Source organism: Topomyia yanbarensis, chromosome 2 (genome assembly GCF_030247195.1).
Source record: "Topomyia yanbarensis strain Yona2022 chromosome 2, ASM3024719v1, whole genome shotgun sequence".
Classification (NCBI taxonomy): domain Eukaryota; kingdom Metazoa; phylum Arthropoda; class Insecta; order Diptera; family Culicidae; genus Topomyia; species Topomyia yanbarensis.
The window spans coordinates 89784674-89803329 of record NC_080671.1 but is presented as its reverse complement, the minus strand read 5'-3'; the positions used below and the strand labels follow the sequence as shown (position 1 = coordinate 89803329).

The window sequence follows — 18656 nt, the reverse complement described above, 5'->3', positions numbered from 1 at the left end:
ATCAGTTTCACTATTGCCATCTGCGCAACTGTTTGCTACACGTGTTTGACAGCTGTACTCTAACTGCATTGTATCGATCACTGCGCCATCTACAAACGTTTGCCAAACGTGTTTCAGACGTCTGATTTATTCTGAATTTCAGTAGCGGGTATTTACACACGATTCAAATCGAGCCTAAACGTTTGTTATCTGTGGTTAAACTAGATGCTGGCAATGAGTAGGCTATTGAAACATTATTCTAGGCTGCCCGCCGTAACTTACCGTTTATTGTAAAAGTAGTGTGGGATACAAAACGTAAACAATTCCGGAAAATCTTTACTTCAAATGGACACTAACAATGCTTTATACATACCATAAATCAGTCAATTCTAAAACATATTCCTTCACAAAATTTTAAATTTTTGAAAAGACTCATAAGCAAAATAACTTGTTTTGTTTTCTTTCACTTTCCCTCAAAAATTAATGGTTCATAAACGCTAAACAACAAAACATAATTCTGTTCTGGGCCCTTTTCTCAATGAAAAACTATACTCGGGTCCAAAATCATCCTAACATCGAGAAAATAATTAAAATAAACGGCACATATTCATTTGCTGTAATCAAAAGGGTTCACCCACATGAACTATAAGCTAACGTCTCGCTAATAAGGGTTTATGCGAGAGGGCACAAAATCAGTGTATTGTTCAAAAGGTACCATAACATTTATCTGCAAAAATTGTTAAAATACAAAATTTATAAATAAATCTGCTATATTATTCGCAAACATTATTAATATCACACGATATTACATTTCTGCTCATAAATGCGAATATAAAATTCGAGCTATTATTTCATCCGTCACTTTCGCAACATCAGCTTATTGTATTTGAAGCCACATGAAATGTTGCGTCGGTTTTATACCTCGGTTTTGTGCCATAAGGCGCAAATGTGATTTAAAACAATTTTCTCCTTAGTGGAGAAAAAATAGTTTTTACCTAAATTATCTCCACTAAGGAAAAATATAGCATAGGCTAGTACTTATTGCATTGGTTTACTAAGTCATACCAAGTTTCGGTTCATTAATTCTCATTTGCTTAAATCAGAGCTCCTTTTCCTGCAGGATAACATGCAGGACTGAAGTTTTTTCTCAGAAACACAAATTGTTTTATAAGTATTAGGGAGCTAGCGTCAATCGGGCGCTAGTTTGGTCCTGTCACTAAGTTAGTGACGGATTCTGATGAGAGGAACTCGAAACAATTCTTCGATAACTAATATACAGTTTAATGGTTTTTCAACGATTCCATGATCTAGTTATTTTAGTTGTCTAAGAATTATCCATTTTGCGTGCTGAAAAAGGTTCCTTTGTAAAAGTTTACTTAAAAGTATAAAATTAATAGTATCCAAACACTCGTATATCTTTGGTCTAATTTTTTTTCGGACACCGCTATATTTTCGTTCCTAATAGGTTTTGTTTGTCAAGTTTAAATAACTAAAATATTACAAATAAAGTAAAGGTAGCTCGAAGGCGGATTTTTTTCAAATTTCATTTCAAATATGTTGGCAATTCAATGAAAAATATGGTAATTAAATATTTGTTTGTGTTTCTTTCTTGTAGAGTGAAAAGTAGACATGACCGTACTGAAACAGTCGCCGCAAGTAAAAGCGAGTATATTTTACTTTTTATTTATCGTCGCGACTAGTGGCGTTACTCTGTGTTACTTGTTTAATCAATGAATATAAAAGTGTAGATGTAAGTTTTCATCAAATGTACATGTGTGGTGGACAGAACATATCGTTGCTAAATATTCATTAAGTACACAACGAAAACGACTTCCACTTCCAAACCCTATCAACCTAAAATATGGTGATAAATATTCAGTGGTCCGTGATGCTGAAAGCTCAGCAATTTAACGTCGATAATTTGACGTATTCTCTTTGCGGAACATTAAGCTATTAATTTGTCAATCTAACTGCGCAATAACCAAATTTTCAATAATCGTTGCTGAATTACTGAAAATTCGGGGACTATATTGTCAAGTTGACAATTAAATTGCCAAATTGTCAGCAAAAGGATTGTTTCTATGCCTGCGATGGATTTTGAAACAGGAAAAGTCGATTTCCAAATAATAATGATCATATGAGCAGAATATCAACAAATAAGCTAATGACAAAAATACATACACAGAGAACAGACGTTCAGCTTCAGCATTCAACTTGTGTAAAATCTCTAACGGTTTCGAAGGTAGTTGGGATATCCAAACCAGGTGCGCTACTATCGTCATGTTTTTTGTGGCTGCGTTCGACGGAATTGACAGCGGGTATTCCTCTACCCAGTCAAACTAGTCCGGAACCGGTTCGGACTTCCAGCATGAATTCCAGCTCAAATGCATCAACCGATAGAGTCGGAATCGGTTGTTTTCTTTGAGCAAGATTCCATACTGAATCCATTCAGGATTTCGAACCAGTTCCGGAATGGATTTGACGGATAGTTGGGATAGGTTGGTTTGTCGGCGCTAGTGTTCAGCGTATTTTAATTCAAATGTTTACACACGTTTTTTAAATATTTTTGTTCGATCATGGATGCCTGTTCTCTGTGATACAGAAATTGAGAATTACTAAACGATGTGTTTTCATATAGAAACAGCAAAACTTTTGGTATTTTTTAATATCAATGGGAGTTTTAAACATAGTGTGTTCAATCATTTCGTTACTCTTTTCTATTATCTTCAGCCAGACAAGTAACGTATGCACCACAGGGCTGGAAAAACCTGCCGCACATAGACTGCGGAGATTGTACGGCTTCAGCTGTATTTCTCAAATAATTTTATGTTTTTGAAATAAAATGTCGACGCATTTTGTTTCCGCTTCACAAAATATTCAAAATTAAAATGCATTTACACTTTAACGACGTTCAATTAGCTAGAGATTACTGGGTAGGGAAAGTTATGAAAATTTAGAGCCATAGTACTCAAGGGAGAGCATGGATATGAAGTATACAGATCGGAAAACTAGAAGTGGCAGGGTCATTAGAACAGGCTTAATATCTTACGGGCTTAACTTTTGTCTTCTGTTGATGGGGGTCGAGCTTAGGCAACATGACTACGAATCACTCAAGTCCACAGCATGTCTCCTGGCAAAGACAGACTTGTCCCTCTTTGCCTTGAGAACCGACAAAAGTAAAGCCCCGTAAGATCACCACTGAAAACCTGTCGACGATTAGCATCAATCAATGAGGATTGCTGCTGTTCATCTCTGTTTGCCTTTCGAATGCTGGGATAGATTTTGTCTACAGTAGTAGATAGAATGTGTCTACAGTAGTAGCGGGTTTGCTACAGTGTGTAAGGTGGTGACTGGGTATATGTATTTGGTTATACACATACCTACACGAGCCGCTGTTTACACTATTAGTCGCGTTCCCCTTATGTGCAGCATAGTTAGCATAATTTTACAAGAAATTTTTTATCTGTGCGTTTAAAAAAAGCCGATTCAGGTTGGTAAAATACGTTTATAAAAGCGATTTATTTATAGCACCATTATTCTCAACATGATGAGTGTTATATAAATAGTTTGGAAATAGTTCAAAAAAAATTGTCGAATGCTATTCTTTTGTGTGAGTATTCGATTTGATTTTCTACTTTCGCTTACATGCTTTTCTGAAACAAAAAATGCGAACAGTAGATACAGAACACTAGATTAGGATTGTCGCTGGCATCAGTGGTAGGAACATCATTGTTTTGATTCCGGGATATATCTGTCAAATAGGCCAAATAAAAAAAGCAAAAAAATAATCCTCTATCGTCGTTTCATAGCGACGAATCATTTTTGTTCCTTTTAGCCACCAACACAATGGTCATTATTGGCTGATGTATTCTTACTAATTAGAATGCACAAATTATCTAAACCTGTACTGAATTTTGATGTATTTTCATTTCCTTGTGCGGTACACAGAAAAAAAATTTGGTAAAAATAAGAGTTTTTCACTCTGTTCGGATGAACCAGAAACTATATTTTTGTAGCAGCACTATCAGCAGCAGCTCAAAAACTGCAAATTAAGTTATTTATTATAGTTTTAATTATTTTTATAACAAACTTACTTAAATAGTATCCTCCTTCTTCCAATGTCGAATCTTTCCCGATTTCACCTTCTCCTCTTCTCTCCTGCTACTCCTTCCTATTAATTTTTCACTGCTATTAATCAATTCTTTAAATAAATTTTAGTTTGCTTACGGTTTGCTTGTCGTCCGACTCAGCGAACGACGACAGATATTCGGGTGGCGAGATAAAATATTCAGCGGATTTAATCTCCTCTAAGCCTCTTCTTGCTGCACTATCCTGATAATTTTATAATTTATTGCTTTTGTTTATTTTTTTCAGATCACAACTTACAATTTGCTAGCCGTCCAAATTCACGTACGGCGACAGTAGTACAGAGAGTAGACTGCTCTACAACTAAATCTTCGAATTTACTTCACTTAAACTTAATTTTTCGCAATAAAAAAGTTTATTCTCCGACTATTTTCCTCACGCACAATTTCTTAGTTTGTTTTGATTCAACTTTTTTTTTCTTTTTCTTTCCTCACATGACATGGGTTCGGCTGTCTTGCCGACTGCGGTATTACCGACTGCCTACAGTGACTGCCCAGCGGTGTCAACATACCCCAGCCCGTAACATCCGGAAATTTCTCCGGAATTCCCGGATTTACCATCCTGAATCTCCAACACCGCCAAATTCACCACCGCACGCCTATGCACCTTCCCATCCGCAGTTCTTACATCCGCTTGACGAATCCTTCCATCCGCTCCTCTGACTACTTCTTGTATTCTTCCTCGTACCCAGTTCTTCCTATTCTTCCCATCAACCACGAACACTAAATCTCCAACTTGCAATGGCTTTCGATCTTCTATCCACTTTGGTCGATGATTCAGAGTTGGTAGATATTCCTTCGACCAACGTTCCCATAATCTGTTGGCGAGATACTGTGACCGCTTGTAATTATTTCGTAGAGCATCTGCGATGCCCACAGAGTCTCCCATTCGCACGTCCGCACTCGTCACCGTTCCACGGAGAAAATTGTTGGGGGTTATAGCTTCTTCCTCGGCTGATTCTTGTGGGATATATGTCAATGGACGAGTGTTAATGATATCCTCAGCTTCAGCCAACGTTGTTGAAAGGATTTCGTCCGTTAGCTTTTGGCCATCATCTAGCACACGCAGAGCCTCTTTGATGGATCGCACCATCCGTTCCCAAACACCGCCCATATGTGGTGTCCCAGGAGGATTGAAGAGTCATGCGGTTGCAGTCGATGAGACCTTTTCAGCGCACTCACTGTTAATCTTTTCCATCGCTTTCTTCATCACTATGTCCGCCCCATGGAAACAGGTAGCATTGTCCGAAAAAATTTGTTCCGGAGCTCCTCGCTTGCATGCAAATCGTCGGATAGCCATCAAGCAAGATTGCGTAGTCAAGCTGTGAACTATCTCCAGGTGTACGGCCCTTATCGCCATGCACGTGAAGACAGTGATCCACCTCTTCTCTTTCCTACGCCCCACTGTGACCTCGACAGGACCCAGGTAATCAACACCCACTGCACTAAAGGGACGCAAGTGAGGGGTGATGCGTTGAACCGGCAGTGGTGCCATCATAGGAATGCGAGGTACACAGCGATTCACCTTGCACCACACGCATTCTTTTCTCACTTGCTGTATTGCAGCGCGAGCATTTGGTATCCAAAACTTCTGCCGCAATTCGTTGAAAACGGTTTCTCGATTCGCATGGCCGTACTTCTCGTGGAAATGCAGGATCAACTTTTTTGTTATTTCGTGCTTCCTGGACAGAATTATCGGATACCTTTTGTCGAACGGGATTGACTCGTTCTTTTCCAGCCTGCCTCGTACTCTCAACACACCCTCTGCATCAAGCACCGGCGACAACTTGTAGAGGCAACTAGATTTTTCAATTTTTGCAAGTGGCAGACCTGGTTTATGCTGCAGGTTTTTCATCAACGCACTCATCTCGTCCGGAAAGCTGTCAAATTGCACCTGCTTCCACAGAATGGTTTCGGCCTCTCTCAGTTCCTCCTGCTGAAGTGGCTTCTGAACAGTCAAGTACTCAGCCTTTATGTGTCTGTGCTGGATCTTCGTGGCCTTGGATGTAACGGTTGGTAACCCGGCTTTCTTACGCTGAATGTTGGCAATAAAGCGCACTGCCGTTGCAGTCACTCTAACCAGCTTTACCCATCGAGAAACAGCTGCAGCGTCGACCACCGCATGACATAGCACGACTCCTCGCGCTTCTTCATTCGTCTCATCTATTCGCCCAGTGCATGGCCACTGATCGCGCGATTGATACAGGAAATACGAACCGTTCTTCCATTCCGCATCATTCTGTAATGGTGGACCACGGCCCCATTTGAAGATACCACACTTTGTCACATTCGGTGCCAACCAGCTCTGATTCTGTGGCTAGATGAGCATATCCACTCTCCAGGTACCTTTTAATCTGATCCCGGATGTTTTGGTACAATTCCGGTGATTTCTCCAACTTTCTTTCTAGCTGCTTCGTCCGCTTGAGAGCCATGGGATAGCTATCCGGAAAATGCACGTCGTCCATCTTCCAGAGAAGTCCGGTCTCAAAGTGATTACCCACGCGTTTCGTGGTACGCTATAATATCGAACGAGCCCGTTGGTCTTCAACCGATTCCTGCTGTACACTCACCACCGATTATTCTAACGCATAGTGACTCTTTAGAAGGTCATGAATTGCTTCATTGGATACCTCTTGATGATACCCTAGATAGCATCCTGTCAGCGCTGAATCTGCTTGTCTCGGTCCGTAAATTGTCCAGCCGAGCTTGCAGCGAACTGCGATCGGCTCGTTTGTAGTTCCGGCTTTCGCTTCTATCGGGGCAAACGAATGGATATTGTTAAACCCTATTAATATTTCCGGACGGCCATCATACGATGAGATTGCCAGGCCTCGTATGTGTTCGTATTTCGCCGACAACTCTTCGGCATTCAACGTTTGATGAGGCAGCAGCATCCTCTCGACCGTACGAACAGAATGAAGCAAGAACTTGTCACGGCTTGTCTCACCAACCGCCGAAGTCCATACGCTCATCCGCCTAGAGCTTTTCTCCACACGTGTGACGTCTGCCGTCCACTTGATGGTGAGTTTCTCCTGCACGCCTACAAGTCCCAACCGATTTGCCAGCTTGTTCTCGATCAAAGTAACTGATGCTCCCTCATCCAGAAAGGCAAGTACTGTCACTGATCTTCCTCCGCAATGTACCTGCACCGGAACCATCCGAAACAGCACCGTGCTGCTCGAGAGAATGTGTGCGCTCATGCCGACCACGCTTGTGACTGGATGAACTAGTGGATTGTGCAGCTCCCTACAGTCACCCACATTGCAACGAATCTTAAAACGACACTGACCACCGTGTTCGTTGAGGCAAACTTTGCACAGCTTCCATCTTGTCACTACTTTCATGCGATCGCCGTACGACAAGTCCTTGAAGTCTTGGCAGAATCTCACACGATGGTCAGTTCGATGACAAACCTTGCACGGCTTTTGCTGCGCCCGATTGGACCCGTCAGCGCTGGAACACTCTACCTCGGAGTGGCTATAGAGTGCTGCCTTCTCCTTCGGTTTGCTTCTTCCACTCGTACCTGCGGCAAACCTTGCATCCGGTTTGTACTCGAAAGAGACATTCGCCTCACAAGCATCTGCCACGATTCTCGAAATAAAATCCGTAAACGTTCGAAGTGTAACTAGATTCTTCTTTCGCTTATACTGCACCCATTGACGCTTTTCCCCGTCCGGAAGTTTGCTGACCAAGTCTTGGATGAGAATCGGATTCACCAAGTGGAGCGTGAGTTCCGCTGCTTCCAAGTGTTCGCACAGTTGCTCGACCGCATTGCCGAACGGTATGAAACTGGCTAGCTTTTCAGCTTTTGGTGGCTCGAGCCTGCGTACCTTTTCAAGGTGGCTTTGCAGCAACTGTTCTGGGCGTCCATAAAGCTGGCGGAGTTTTGCGATTACTCGTGGGACCGACTTTGGAAGAAGAAGCTGGCCTCGGACGGACTCCAGTGCTGAACCCTTTAGACAGTCTTGAAATCTCACCAGATTTTACACATCAGAATATCCACAGGCTTCATTGGATGCTTGATAGGCGCCGAAAAAGAGAGGCCACTCTTCTGGTTTCCCCGAGAATGCTGGAAGCTTCTTTGTAAGCCCACTTCTCGCAGCCAATTGAGCCCTGCTTGGTCCGGCACGCTGTTGCCCCAGCCCGTATGGAGTTGTATCAACTATTGGCCTCCGGTGTCTTTCGCCGTTTTCGTCGTCACAGCCCTCGTCGCCGTCTGTAATATCCGACCGATTTTCTTCATCACTGGTGCCCTCGGCGTTCTGCACAAACATCTTCAGATTAACTTCCGTCAATTTGCCGAACGCCGGAGGACGCAACTGGGTAGATTTTCCGCCGGATGCTCCGGAAAATCCTTCTTGGGGATCAGCGACCGATTTTGTTTTCTGTCCGCTGTTCACCATTAACGCTTCCTTCAACTGTTCCTCTACGAAGGACATCTGATCCTGATGGATCTCTTCCATCTTCCTTATGTGACAAAGATGTTCCTTCTTCTCCTGCAGTTCGCTTTGATGTTGAAGGCTTTTTTCCTCGATCTCCCGTTCACGAAGCTCTCGGTCTTTCTGCAGCTCCTTTTCGCGCAGCGCACGGTCTAAACGCATCCTTCTTTCCTTCAAAGCGTTCTTCATTTCAATCTCCTTTTCCCGCAACAAACATTCCGCATCCATTTCCTCCTCCAAACGCTTCTTCTCCGCTTCCATTGCTCTGATTTTTGCAGCAACGGATGGAGGCAAGGTCGGAGGTTGACGCTCGAGGGATTTCGCGCTCGATCGGTCCGATTCCTCCGTATTCTTCTTCGAACGGTTTGCCTTCTTCTGCTTCTGGTAAGATTGGGAAACTGCTTGGCAACCATCTTCGGGACAGAACCATTTCGTGTCCTTTTTTGTCGCCACTGTAACTTTCACGCAACGGGAGTGATACCAGCGCTCACAGCTGTCACAGGCAATCATCTCCTCGTTCTGCGTTGATACCTTCCCGCAAGCTTCACACGGAGTCATAGTGAAATCCATGTTCGATTCGCTCATCGTGATTGAGGTTATCCGAAATCTCGATATTTAATTTTTGAGTTTGTTCGGATGAACCAGAAACTATATTTTTGTAGCAGCACTATCAGCAGCAGCTCAAAAACTGCAAATTAAGTTATTTATTATAGTTTTAATTATTTTTATAACAAACTTACTTAAATAGTATCCTCCTTCTTCCAATGTCGAAACTTTCCTGATTTCACCTCCTCTTCTCTCCTGCTACTCCTTCCTATTAATTTTTCACTGCTATTAATCAATTCTTTAAATAAATTTTAGTTTGCTTACGGTTGTTTCCGTGTAGTGTTCTGTATCTACTATGCGAACAAATATGTTTGGCATCTCTGCTTTGTATTTTCAAACATATAACGGTGGAATTCGAAACGGTGCAAAGACGGGTACCACTTTTGACAGTTGTATAATGTTTAGAAAAATTGAAACAAAACAAAAACGCGAAGGAACTGAGCATCAGGTTGTCTGTCAGACGGCTAAAGCCGATCACGGTCCATCTCGCCAGTGTGCAGGTATATAATTTTCGATTTATAATTGTTTTACAATGGTTTTCATTTTCACAACCTTAGGTGCCTGAATTTCGAAATTGTATGCACTTTCTTAGAATTTGCGCGATGAAGAGTAAGGCAATTAGCTGCTTAAATCATTGCATAAGCTGTACTGGTTTTTAGAACGAATGTGGCTTGATTCAATCCGGTTACCATTTGATTTTGCTGTCGTTATGGTCGTTGTAGAGAAAGTTTGATGGTGGTCTGTCGTAATGTAAAGCAAGGACTAATAACGTTTTAAAAATTTTAGCGCGTCTTGGGGACTTCAGGCGAAATTTTCCATTGATCAAAAAATCCTCTATAGCTATCGATAAAAAAATCTACTTTATTTACTTAGTATTACAACGCTTTGCGTTTATTACCTGTGTCCAGTACCTATCTAACAAAAAATCTATCACTAATAAATGCACAATTGTTCACTGTTTGTAAATGCGCCACATTTGGCAGAATGTCACCCAACCAAACCGAACCACTGCACCGACTCGAAACTTGGTTTCTCGTCAGTCTTGGTATCTATTCGAACGAAATCAGAACTGCTCCCTTTCGCACATTGTCACCTTCGGCATTGAGGACCGCTTTGACCACCCCCTCTTTGGCCGCCTTCAGAACGTGTTCCATCTTCATAGCAATCAGAACCGCTACCGGAGTTCCAACCTTCACCAAGTCACCGGGTTTGACAAAAAGCTTATCCAAAACACCGGGCATCGGTGCCAGGACGCTACCTACGTTGACACCACCCATCGCGCTGTCAGCGTTAAGGAATTTGGGTTGAACCACTTCAGCTGATGTTTGTCCATCCTGTCAAAAAAAACTACGTTATAAGCAATTGTTTAACGAAGTTCACAACCTGCCTTACATCGTCATACATCGAAATTGATTCATTATCAATCACTGCATTAAAGCTGTGTACATGACCGTCAATATTTGTCTGCAACAGGTAACGGTTCTCGTGTGGTTTCCTAGTAACCTTAACTTGCAACCACTGACCTCTATCAACTCGAACCTGATAATCGATTCCTTTAGATTGTACTTCAACCTGATGTTCCGTTTCGCCAATTTTAAGTTTAATGTTTTTCGATGGGGTGTAATTTGGTCGGAAGTTCAATTCTAGGTCAAAAGGGTTTAAACGGCTCGGAGACTTTCGTGTGCTTGCGTTCTCGTTTAGGACATAGGCTAACGCCATTTGAGCAATTTTGATAGCTGATGTAGTTTTCGTTGGAAACAAAGTTGACATGTGCTGTTCAATGAATCCGGTGTGGACGTCAGCGGCTTGAAAGTGACTATGGCTAGCCAAGTCGATTAGGAAGTTGATGTTCGTCTGTAAACCTGCTATTTGGTAGTTCCGTAGTTGTTTAACCAATAGTTGCAGAGCACTTGAGCGATTTTCTCCCCAGACAACCAATTTGGCAATCATAGGATCGTAATGGATGGATACTTCATCACCTTGTCGAACTCCAGTTTCCACGCGAGTAGTACTGGATGCTTCCGGTGTTGAGAGATAGTTCAAGGGACCTGCTCCAGGAAGGAATCCACCAGCTGGGTCTTCTGCGTAGATTCTCGCCTCAAAGGCATGTCCTCTCTTGCGGATTTGATCCTGTGTCAACGGAAGCGGTTCTCCAGAAGCAACCTTGATTTGCCATTCTACCAGGTCGGTTCCGGTGATCATTTCCGTGATCGGATGTTCAACCTGCAGACGAGTGTTCATCTCCATAAAGTGAAAAGAAAGATCTTCTTTGTCCAGGATGAACTCAACCGTTCCAGCACCAACATAATTAACGGCCTTAGCTGCGCGGACTGCCGCCTCGCCTAGCTGGACGCGTAATTCCTCGGATAGACCTGGAGCAGGGGCTTCCTCGATAATTTTCTGATGACGCCGTTGCACGGAACAATCCCGCTCGTACAGGTAGACGGCATTACCGTGATGATCGGCAAAGACTTGCACTTCAACGTGGCGAGGGGATCGAACATATCGTTCCAGTAGCATCGCTGTATCACCGAATGCTTTCTCAGACTCAGTTCGGGCGGACTGCAAAGCAGACAAGAAGTCCGCTTCCGTTTCAGCGATTCGCATACCCTTAAAGAAAAAAAAATCGCTTAATAGTGAAATTAAACATATAAATTAAGACTTACTTTTCCACCGCCACCGCGAACAGCCTTGATCATGAGTGGAAACCCGATTTTCTTTGCCTCCTGAATCAATCGGTCATCAGACTGATCCTCCCCGTGATAACCGTTAATGATCGGCACACCTGCTTCGCTCATGATGTGCTTCGACGTACTTTTAATTCCCATATCCCGGATAGCACTAGCTGGGGGTCCTATAAAAATAACTTGCTCTCTCTGGCATAGATCCGCAAATTCAACATTCTCCGAGAGAAAACCATACCCGGGATGGATTGCCTGGCATCCGGACCGTTTTGCCACCTCCAGAATCTTGTCACCTCGCAGATAGGATTGTTGCGAAGCCGGTGGTCCGATATTGAATGCTTCGTTTGCCATTTTTACATGCAGTGCTCGTTCATCAGCATCGGAAAACACGGCTACCGTTTGGATGCCTAGGCGCTGGGCAGTACGCATGACTCGACAGGCGATTTCGCCCCGGTTTGCAATCAGCAGTTTGTTGATTTGTTTAGTTTGGACAGTTTTTGCGGCATATCGTCGGCCGGTAGAAAAGTATCGACATCTGTGAAAAAAGAAAAATATTGTTCGGAGATTTAGTAAATGGTGCGATATTGATTCACTGGATAACAAGCTTCATTACAACGAAGAATATATAATAGGTTTGAAAAAGTACAAAGAGAATGTCTAAAGCCAAGTGGCACCGACCACTTCTGGAATATTATTTCATAAGTAGTCGGTGCCACGGGAGTCTATTAGGTTACAAAGCTACAAAGGTAATCAAGATTAGCAAATACTTTAAATCTGTACATGTACCTATCTCAAGCTTAAACTATGTAAATATTTCCGAAACAACATAAGAAATCTGACCAATTATTGTCAATATTTAGTCACTATTTCAGAAAATTTTTATATTTTAATATTGATAACGCGAAAAAAACTATCCACATTATATAATACTTGCTTAGTAAACTTTTGAACTTACCTACTGAGTGCTTGTCTTATTGCGAATAACATTTTTAACCGATTTATCAGTAGATTATTATGATTACTTGCTAGTGATGTTTAAAAAAATGTATTTGGGGGAACAAAATTTAATCAAATCCAGCGCCACGTTGTTGTGCAAGTCTTGTTATTGTCTGTAATTTCTAGTCGCAAAGTGAAGTTCAGTTTGCTTTTGCTTATTAAATAATTTTATTGACAACCGAGTCCGCATGTATCTAAGGGACTTGTACAAGTAGTGCGTTAAATAATGCTTAAGTGACATTATAGAGTACGGATACATTCGGTTAAGGTTGGACAGAGAATGCGCAAATATAATATATTATAGATATCTAATAACTACCGTGATTGACATAACTGTCCCACCTGCATTGGAAATCCATAGCAAATGGGACTGTTATACGTGATGGTAGTGCATCATTTATGACTTCACTAACGGTTCGCCTAACACAATTTCCCGTATTCCCGTTAACCCATTCATGCCCATGTTGTTTGTGGACAACAACGTTTTTAAACAGCTATAACTTTTGTTTGAGGCAAGATTTCTTCACAAAAATAAGTAAGGCTAATAAATGTGACTATCGACCTTCATTTGAGTACTAACAGTTGCAAGGATCAGCTCTGGAACTGAAGTTATTGCAATTAGTCTGATTGGATTCCGATGTAGCAGTGCTGCCAGGAACAGTTTATGTTGACGACAGAAAATGAATTTTTCATATATCTTTGTTATGTTGCAATATTTTCGAAAACTAATAAAATTTGTCATTTTAGACTGTCATTGGGTACCTTTTCCACACAATTGGACTATTGTAAATATTCTAGAAGGATAGCATTGAGCATTAGAAGGTAAAAATTGAGCAGCTTCTAGCACTGCAAGGGAAGCACCTATCTTTATGAAAAAAGGCTTTTCGTGTTTATTGATCCCACTGTTTTCAAGGAAAAACAGTTTTGAAACCATACATGCACTAGATAAAAGTTGGGCATGAAAGGGTTAATTTGTTCAGCGTCTACCTTATTAGATAGAAGAAGCATTTTAACAGATCCGCTCATGTTTTGCTGCAGATGAATTCGATATAATGATCGCCGTCGTACATTCGCTGGAACAAATTGTTACCTTGTATCAGCTTGAATTTAGTTAGTAGTAACTGATTGGGAATTTCGGTTAGTTACAAAATAAATAGAATAAATTAAAATAAGACAAGTATGTAAAATTTGTAAAATTTCGTAAAATTTGTAAAATTTCGTCAAATTGCGTGAAATCTGTAAAATTTGTAAAATTTCGTAAAATTTGTAAAATTTCGCGAAATTTCGCAAAATTTTCAAAAATTCGCAAAATTTCTTAAAATTTCGTAAAATTTCGTAAGATTTCGTAAAATTTGTAAAATTTGTAAAATTTCGAAAAATTTGCAGAATTTCGTAAAATTTCGCAAAATTTCGTAAAATTTGTAAAATTTCGTGAAATTTGTAAAATTTCGCGAAATCTGTAAAATTTCGTGAAATTTGTAAAATTTCGTAAAATCTGTAAAATTTCGTAAAATTTGTAAAATTTCGCAAAATTTCGTAAAATTTGTAAAATTTCGTAAAATTTCGCAAAATTTCGTAAAATTTCGAAAAATTTGTAAAATTTCGAAAAATTTGTAAAATTTCGAAAAATTTGTAAAATTTCGAAAAATTTGTAAAATTTCGCAATATTTCGTAAAATTTCGTGAAATTTGTAAAATTTTGTGAAAAATTCGCAAAATTTCTTAAAATTTCGTAAAATTTTGCAAAATTTCGTAAAATTTCGTAAAGTTTTGCAAAATTTCGTAAAATTTCGCAAAATTTCGTAAAATTTCGTAAAATTTCGTAAAATTTCGTAAAATTTCGTAAAATTTCGTAAAATTTCGTAAAATTTCGTAAAATTTCGTAAAATTTCGTAAAATTTCGTAAAATTTCGTAAAATTTCGTAAAATTTCGTAAAATTTCGTAAAATTTCGTAAAATTTCGTAAAATTTCGTAAAATTTCGTAAAATTTCGTAAAATTTCGTAAAATTACGTAAAATTTGTGAAATTTGTAAAATTTCGAAAAATTTGTAGAATTTCGTGAAATCTAAAATTTCGTGAAATTTGTAAAATTTCGCAAAATTTCGTAAAATTTGTAAAATTTCGAAAAATTTGTAAAAATTCGGAAAAATTGTAAAATTTCGCAATGTTTCGTAAAGTTTCGTAAAATTTGTTAAATTTCGCGAAATTTGTAAAAATTCGCAAAATTTTGTAAAGTTTGTAAAATTGCGTGAAATCTGTAAAATTTCGTAAAATTTCGCAAAATTTGTAAAAATTCGCAAAATTTCTTAAAATTTCGTAAAATTTCGTAAAATTTCGTAAAATTTCGTAAAATTTCGTAAAATTTCGTAAAATTTCGAAAAATTTCGTAAAATTTGTAAAATTTCGTAAAATTTGTAAAATTTCGAAAAATTTGTAGAATTTCGTAAAATTTGTAAAATTTCGTGAAATTTGTAAAATTTCGTGAAATCTGTAAAATTTCGTGAAATCTGTAAAATTTCGTGAAATTTGTAAAATTTTGTGAAATCTGTAAAATTTCTTAAAATTTCGTAAAATTTTGTAAAATTTCGTAAAATTTCGTACAATTTGTAAAATTTGTAAAATTTGTAAAATTTGTAAAATTTGTAAAATTTGTAAAATTTGTAAAATTTGTAAAATTTGTAAAATTTGTAAAATTTGTAAAATTTGTAAAATTTGTAAAATTTGTAAAATTTGTAAAATTTGTAAAATTTGTAAAATTTGTAAAATTTGTAAAATTTGTAAAATTTGTAAAATTTGTAAAATTTGTAAAATTTGTAAAATTTGTAAAATTTGTAAAATTTGTAAAATTTGTAAAATTTGTAAAATTTGTAAAATTTGTAAAATTTGTAAAATTTGTAAAATTTGTAAAATTTGTAAAATTTGTAAAATTTGTAAAATTTGTAAAATTTGTAAAATTTGTAAAATTTGTAAAATTTGTAAAATTTGTAAAATTTGTAAAATTTGTAAAATTTGTAAAATTTGTAAAATTTGTAAAATTTGTAAAATTTGTAAAATTTGTAAAATTTGCAAAATTTGTAAAATTTGTAAAATTTGTAAAATTTGTAAAATTTGTAAAATTTGTAAAATTTGTAAAATTTGTAAAATTTGTAAAATTTGTAAAATTTGTAAAATTTGTAAAATTTGTAAAATTTGTAAAATTTGTAAAATTTGTAAAATTTGTAAAATTTGTAAAATTTGAAAAATTTGTAAAATTTGTAAAATTTGTAAAATTTGTAAAATTTGTAAAATTTGTAAAATTTCGCAAAATTTGTAAAAATTCGCAAAATTTCATAAAATTTCGTAAAATTGCGTAAAATTTTTACGAAATTTTACAGATCTCATGAAATTTTACAAATTTCACAAATTTTACAGATTTCACGAAATTTAACAAAATTTCACGAAATTTTCGTAATTTTGCGAAATTTTACAAATTTTACAAATTTTACAAATTTTACAAATTTTACAAATTTTACAAATTTTACAAATTTTACAAATTTTACAAATTTTACAAATTTTACAAATTTTACAAATTTTACAAATTTTACAAATTTTGCAAATTTTACAAATTTTACAAATTTTACAAATTTTACAAATTTTACAAATTTTACAAATTTTACAAATTTTACAAATTTTACAAATTTTACAAATTTTACAAATTTTACAAATTTTACAAATTTTACAAATTTTACAAATTTTACAAATTTTACAAAATTTTGCGAAATTTTACAAAATTTTGCGAAATTTTACAAAATTTTACAAAATTTTACGAAATTTTACGAAATTTTACGAAATATCACAAAATTTTGTAAAATTTGTAAAATTCCGTAAAATTTGTAAAATTTCGTAAAATTTGTAAAATTTCGTAAAATTTCGTAAAATTTGTGAAATTTCGAAAAATTTGTAGAATTTCGTAAAATTTCGCAAAATTTCGTAAATTTTCGTAAAATTTGTAAAATTTTGTAAAATCTGCAAAATTTCGTGAAATTTGTAAAATTTCGTGAAATCTGTAAAATTTCTATTCTATTCTATTCTAACCCTTACACAGCCAGTATTGAAAAGCATCCTGGAAAACACCACAGTTAGTCTGTAGTGTTTTTCTTGTCAACATTAATATTTGAAGCATAATTTCATATGTCGCAAATATTAAAACGGCCAGGCCTACTGTGCAGAGTTCGGTTTGAAGATGTTTCAAAATTAGACGGCAATTAAATTATTCATTTAGTGAATAATTTAATTAACGAATTGTTTTGAATCTTATAGGAGTATGAAACGAGGACAACCGTACCGACCGTTTCAGTTTAAAGGGAATATAATAAATCGTTGGGAGTGACTTGGCTAAGAAGGTTAATGTCACTCCTTTGGTCCTTTGGGATGGGACAGAGGTATTTACACCTTGCCCTGGCTAATATGCCTAGGTTAAAGCGCCTTTTCTCGCTCTTAAACTTATCGTGCCGTGTCAGATAATAATATTAACAGTAACGACATAATTCCGAAGAATTAGGAAGTAAGTGGAGACATTATTATCTTTTGACTAGGAACAGGCGATTTATGTACCCTAATCCATGTCATAGTTCGTGTAATGCCCTGATGCACCCATACTGCCCAAATATTGTAATAATGCATATAATGAACCGTACAGATAGACAGTGAAAATAAAAAGTAATGAAATACTTAGAAGGAACAAAATCACCTACCACTATCGACAAAATGACATAACAATTTGAAAGTAGAAACAATATAATCAGAACGACCTCACCGGTAATTGCAGATACATCCACTGCGTTGTGGCCCTATCGGCGTAGGTTGTGGAATGATGTTTTGCTTCTGATGACGATGATGAAGACAACGCAATACATTCGGACGTCGGCAGTGTCAGTTTCCTGCTGGAACTTGCTAGTCACGATGCATATTGTAACCACAGCTGGGGTCTATAGGTGGCGTTGATTTTGCTCTCATTGTACGACGACCTATGAAGCAAACAGCTCACCGCCATCCAGCAGTGTCTCCTGTACGATGACCGCTGATGTCACTTCCGAATATAGCCAGCAACGGTAGGCCCGGCAAACGTTCCGCTTGTACGAGCAGCACAATGACGCCAAAATCGTTTCGGGAACGCTGAATTAGCTATTTCTCGTATAGCATTCCGTGTTCCACCACCGAGAATTCGTCTGAAGTTGTCTAACTAGTAAAACTTCTGAAACTGCAGGAAAATAGTGCAAAGAAAAAAACTGACGGAAAAAACAAAACTCTTCGTGAAATCTGTAAAATTTCGTAAAATTTGTAAAATTTCGTAAAACTTCGTAAAATTTCGCAAAATTTGTAAAAATTCGCAAAATTTCGTAAAATTTCGATAAATTTGTAAAATTTCGAAAAATTTGTAAAATTTCGCAATATTCCTTAAAATTTGTAAATATTCGTAAAATTTCGTTAAATTTCGTAAAATACCGTAAAATTTGTAAAATTTCGAAAAATTTGTAAACTTTCGAAAAATTTGTAAAATTTCGTAAAATTTCGCAATATTTCGTAAAATTTCGTGAAAATTTCGCAAAATTTCGTAAAATTTCGTAAAATTTCGTACAATTTCGTAATATTTCGTAAAATTTGTAAAATGACGAAAAATTTGTTAAATTACGAACAATTTGTAAAATTACGAACAATTTGTATAATTACGAACAATTTGTAAAATTACGAAAAATTTGTAAAATTACGAAAAATTTGTGAAATTACGAAAAATTTGTAAAATTACGAAAAATTTGTAAAATTACGAA

At 37.3% G+C, this 18656-nt stretch overlaps 2 protein-coding genes across 2 annotated transcripts; both read right to left on the bottom strand.

The window, feature by feature from the left end:
* Positions 1–5265: 5265 nt before the first annotated feature.
* Positions 5266–6589, bottom strand: LOC131679580 (uncharacterized). Its single transcript, XM_058960319.1, has 2 exons — positions 6425–6589; positions 5266–6363 (listed from the first exon to the last, which is right to left on the bottom strand). Exons 1-2 carry the CDS (start codon positions 6587–6589, stop codon positions 5266–5268), a joined length of 1263 nt encoding a protein of 420 aa, XP_058816302.1.
* Positions 6590–10002: 3413 nt separating this feature from the next.
* On the bottom strand, positions 10003–13007 carry LOC131678802 (methylcrotonoyl-CoA carboxylase subunit alpha, mitochondrial). The gene is made up of 4 exons (XM_058959130.1): positions 12809–13007; positions 11836–12388; positions 10562–11779; positions 10003–10503 (listed from the first exon to the last, which is right to left on the bottom strand). The coding sequence occupies exons 1-4, from the start codon at positions 12838–12840 to the stop codon at positions 10219–10221; spliced, it is 2088 nt and encodes a 695-aa protein (XP_058815113.1). The 5' UTR covers positions 12841–13007; the 3' UTR covers positions 10003–10218.
* Positions 13008–18656: the final 5649 nt, after the last annotated feature.

Bases quoted from the DNA above. Each gene is read 5' to 3' on its own strand.
- LOC131679580 (XM_058960319.1), bottom strand. From the start codon at position 6,589: ATGGACGACGTGCATTTTCCGGATAGCTATCCCATGGCTCTCAAGCGG. The intron at 6,364-6,424 runs GTTGGCACCGAA...CCACCATTACAG, and splicing joins TAGCCACAGAATCAGAGCTG to AATGATGCGGAATGGAAGAA.
- LOC131678802 (XM_058959130.1), bottom strand. From the start codon at position 12,840: ATGTTATTCGCAATAAGACAAGCACTCAGTAG. The intron at 11,780-11,835 runs GTAAGTCTTAAT...TTTTTCTTTAAG, and splicing joins TTCGCGGTGGCGGTGGAAAA to GGTATGCGAATCGCTGAAAC. The intron at 10,504-10,561 runs GTAAGGCAGGTT...TTTTTTTGACAG, and splicing joins CAATTTCGATGTATGACGAT to GATGGACAAACATCAGCTGA.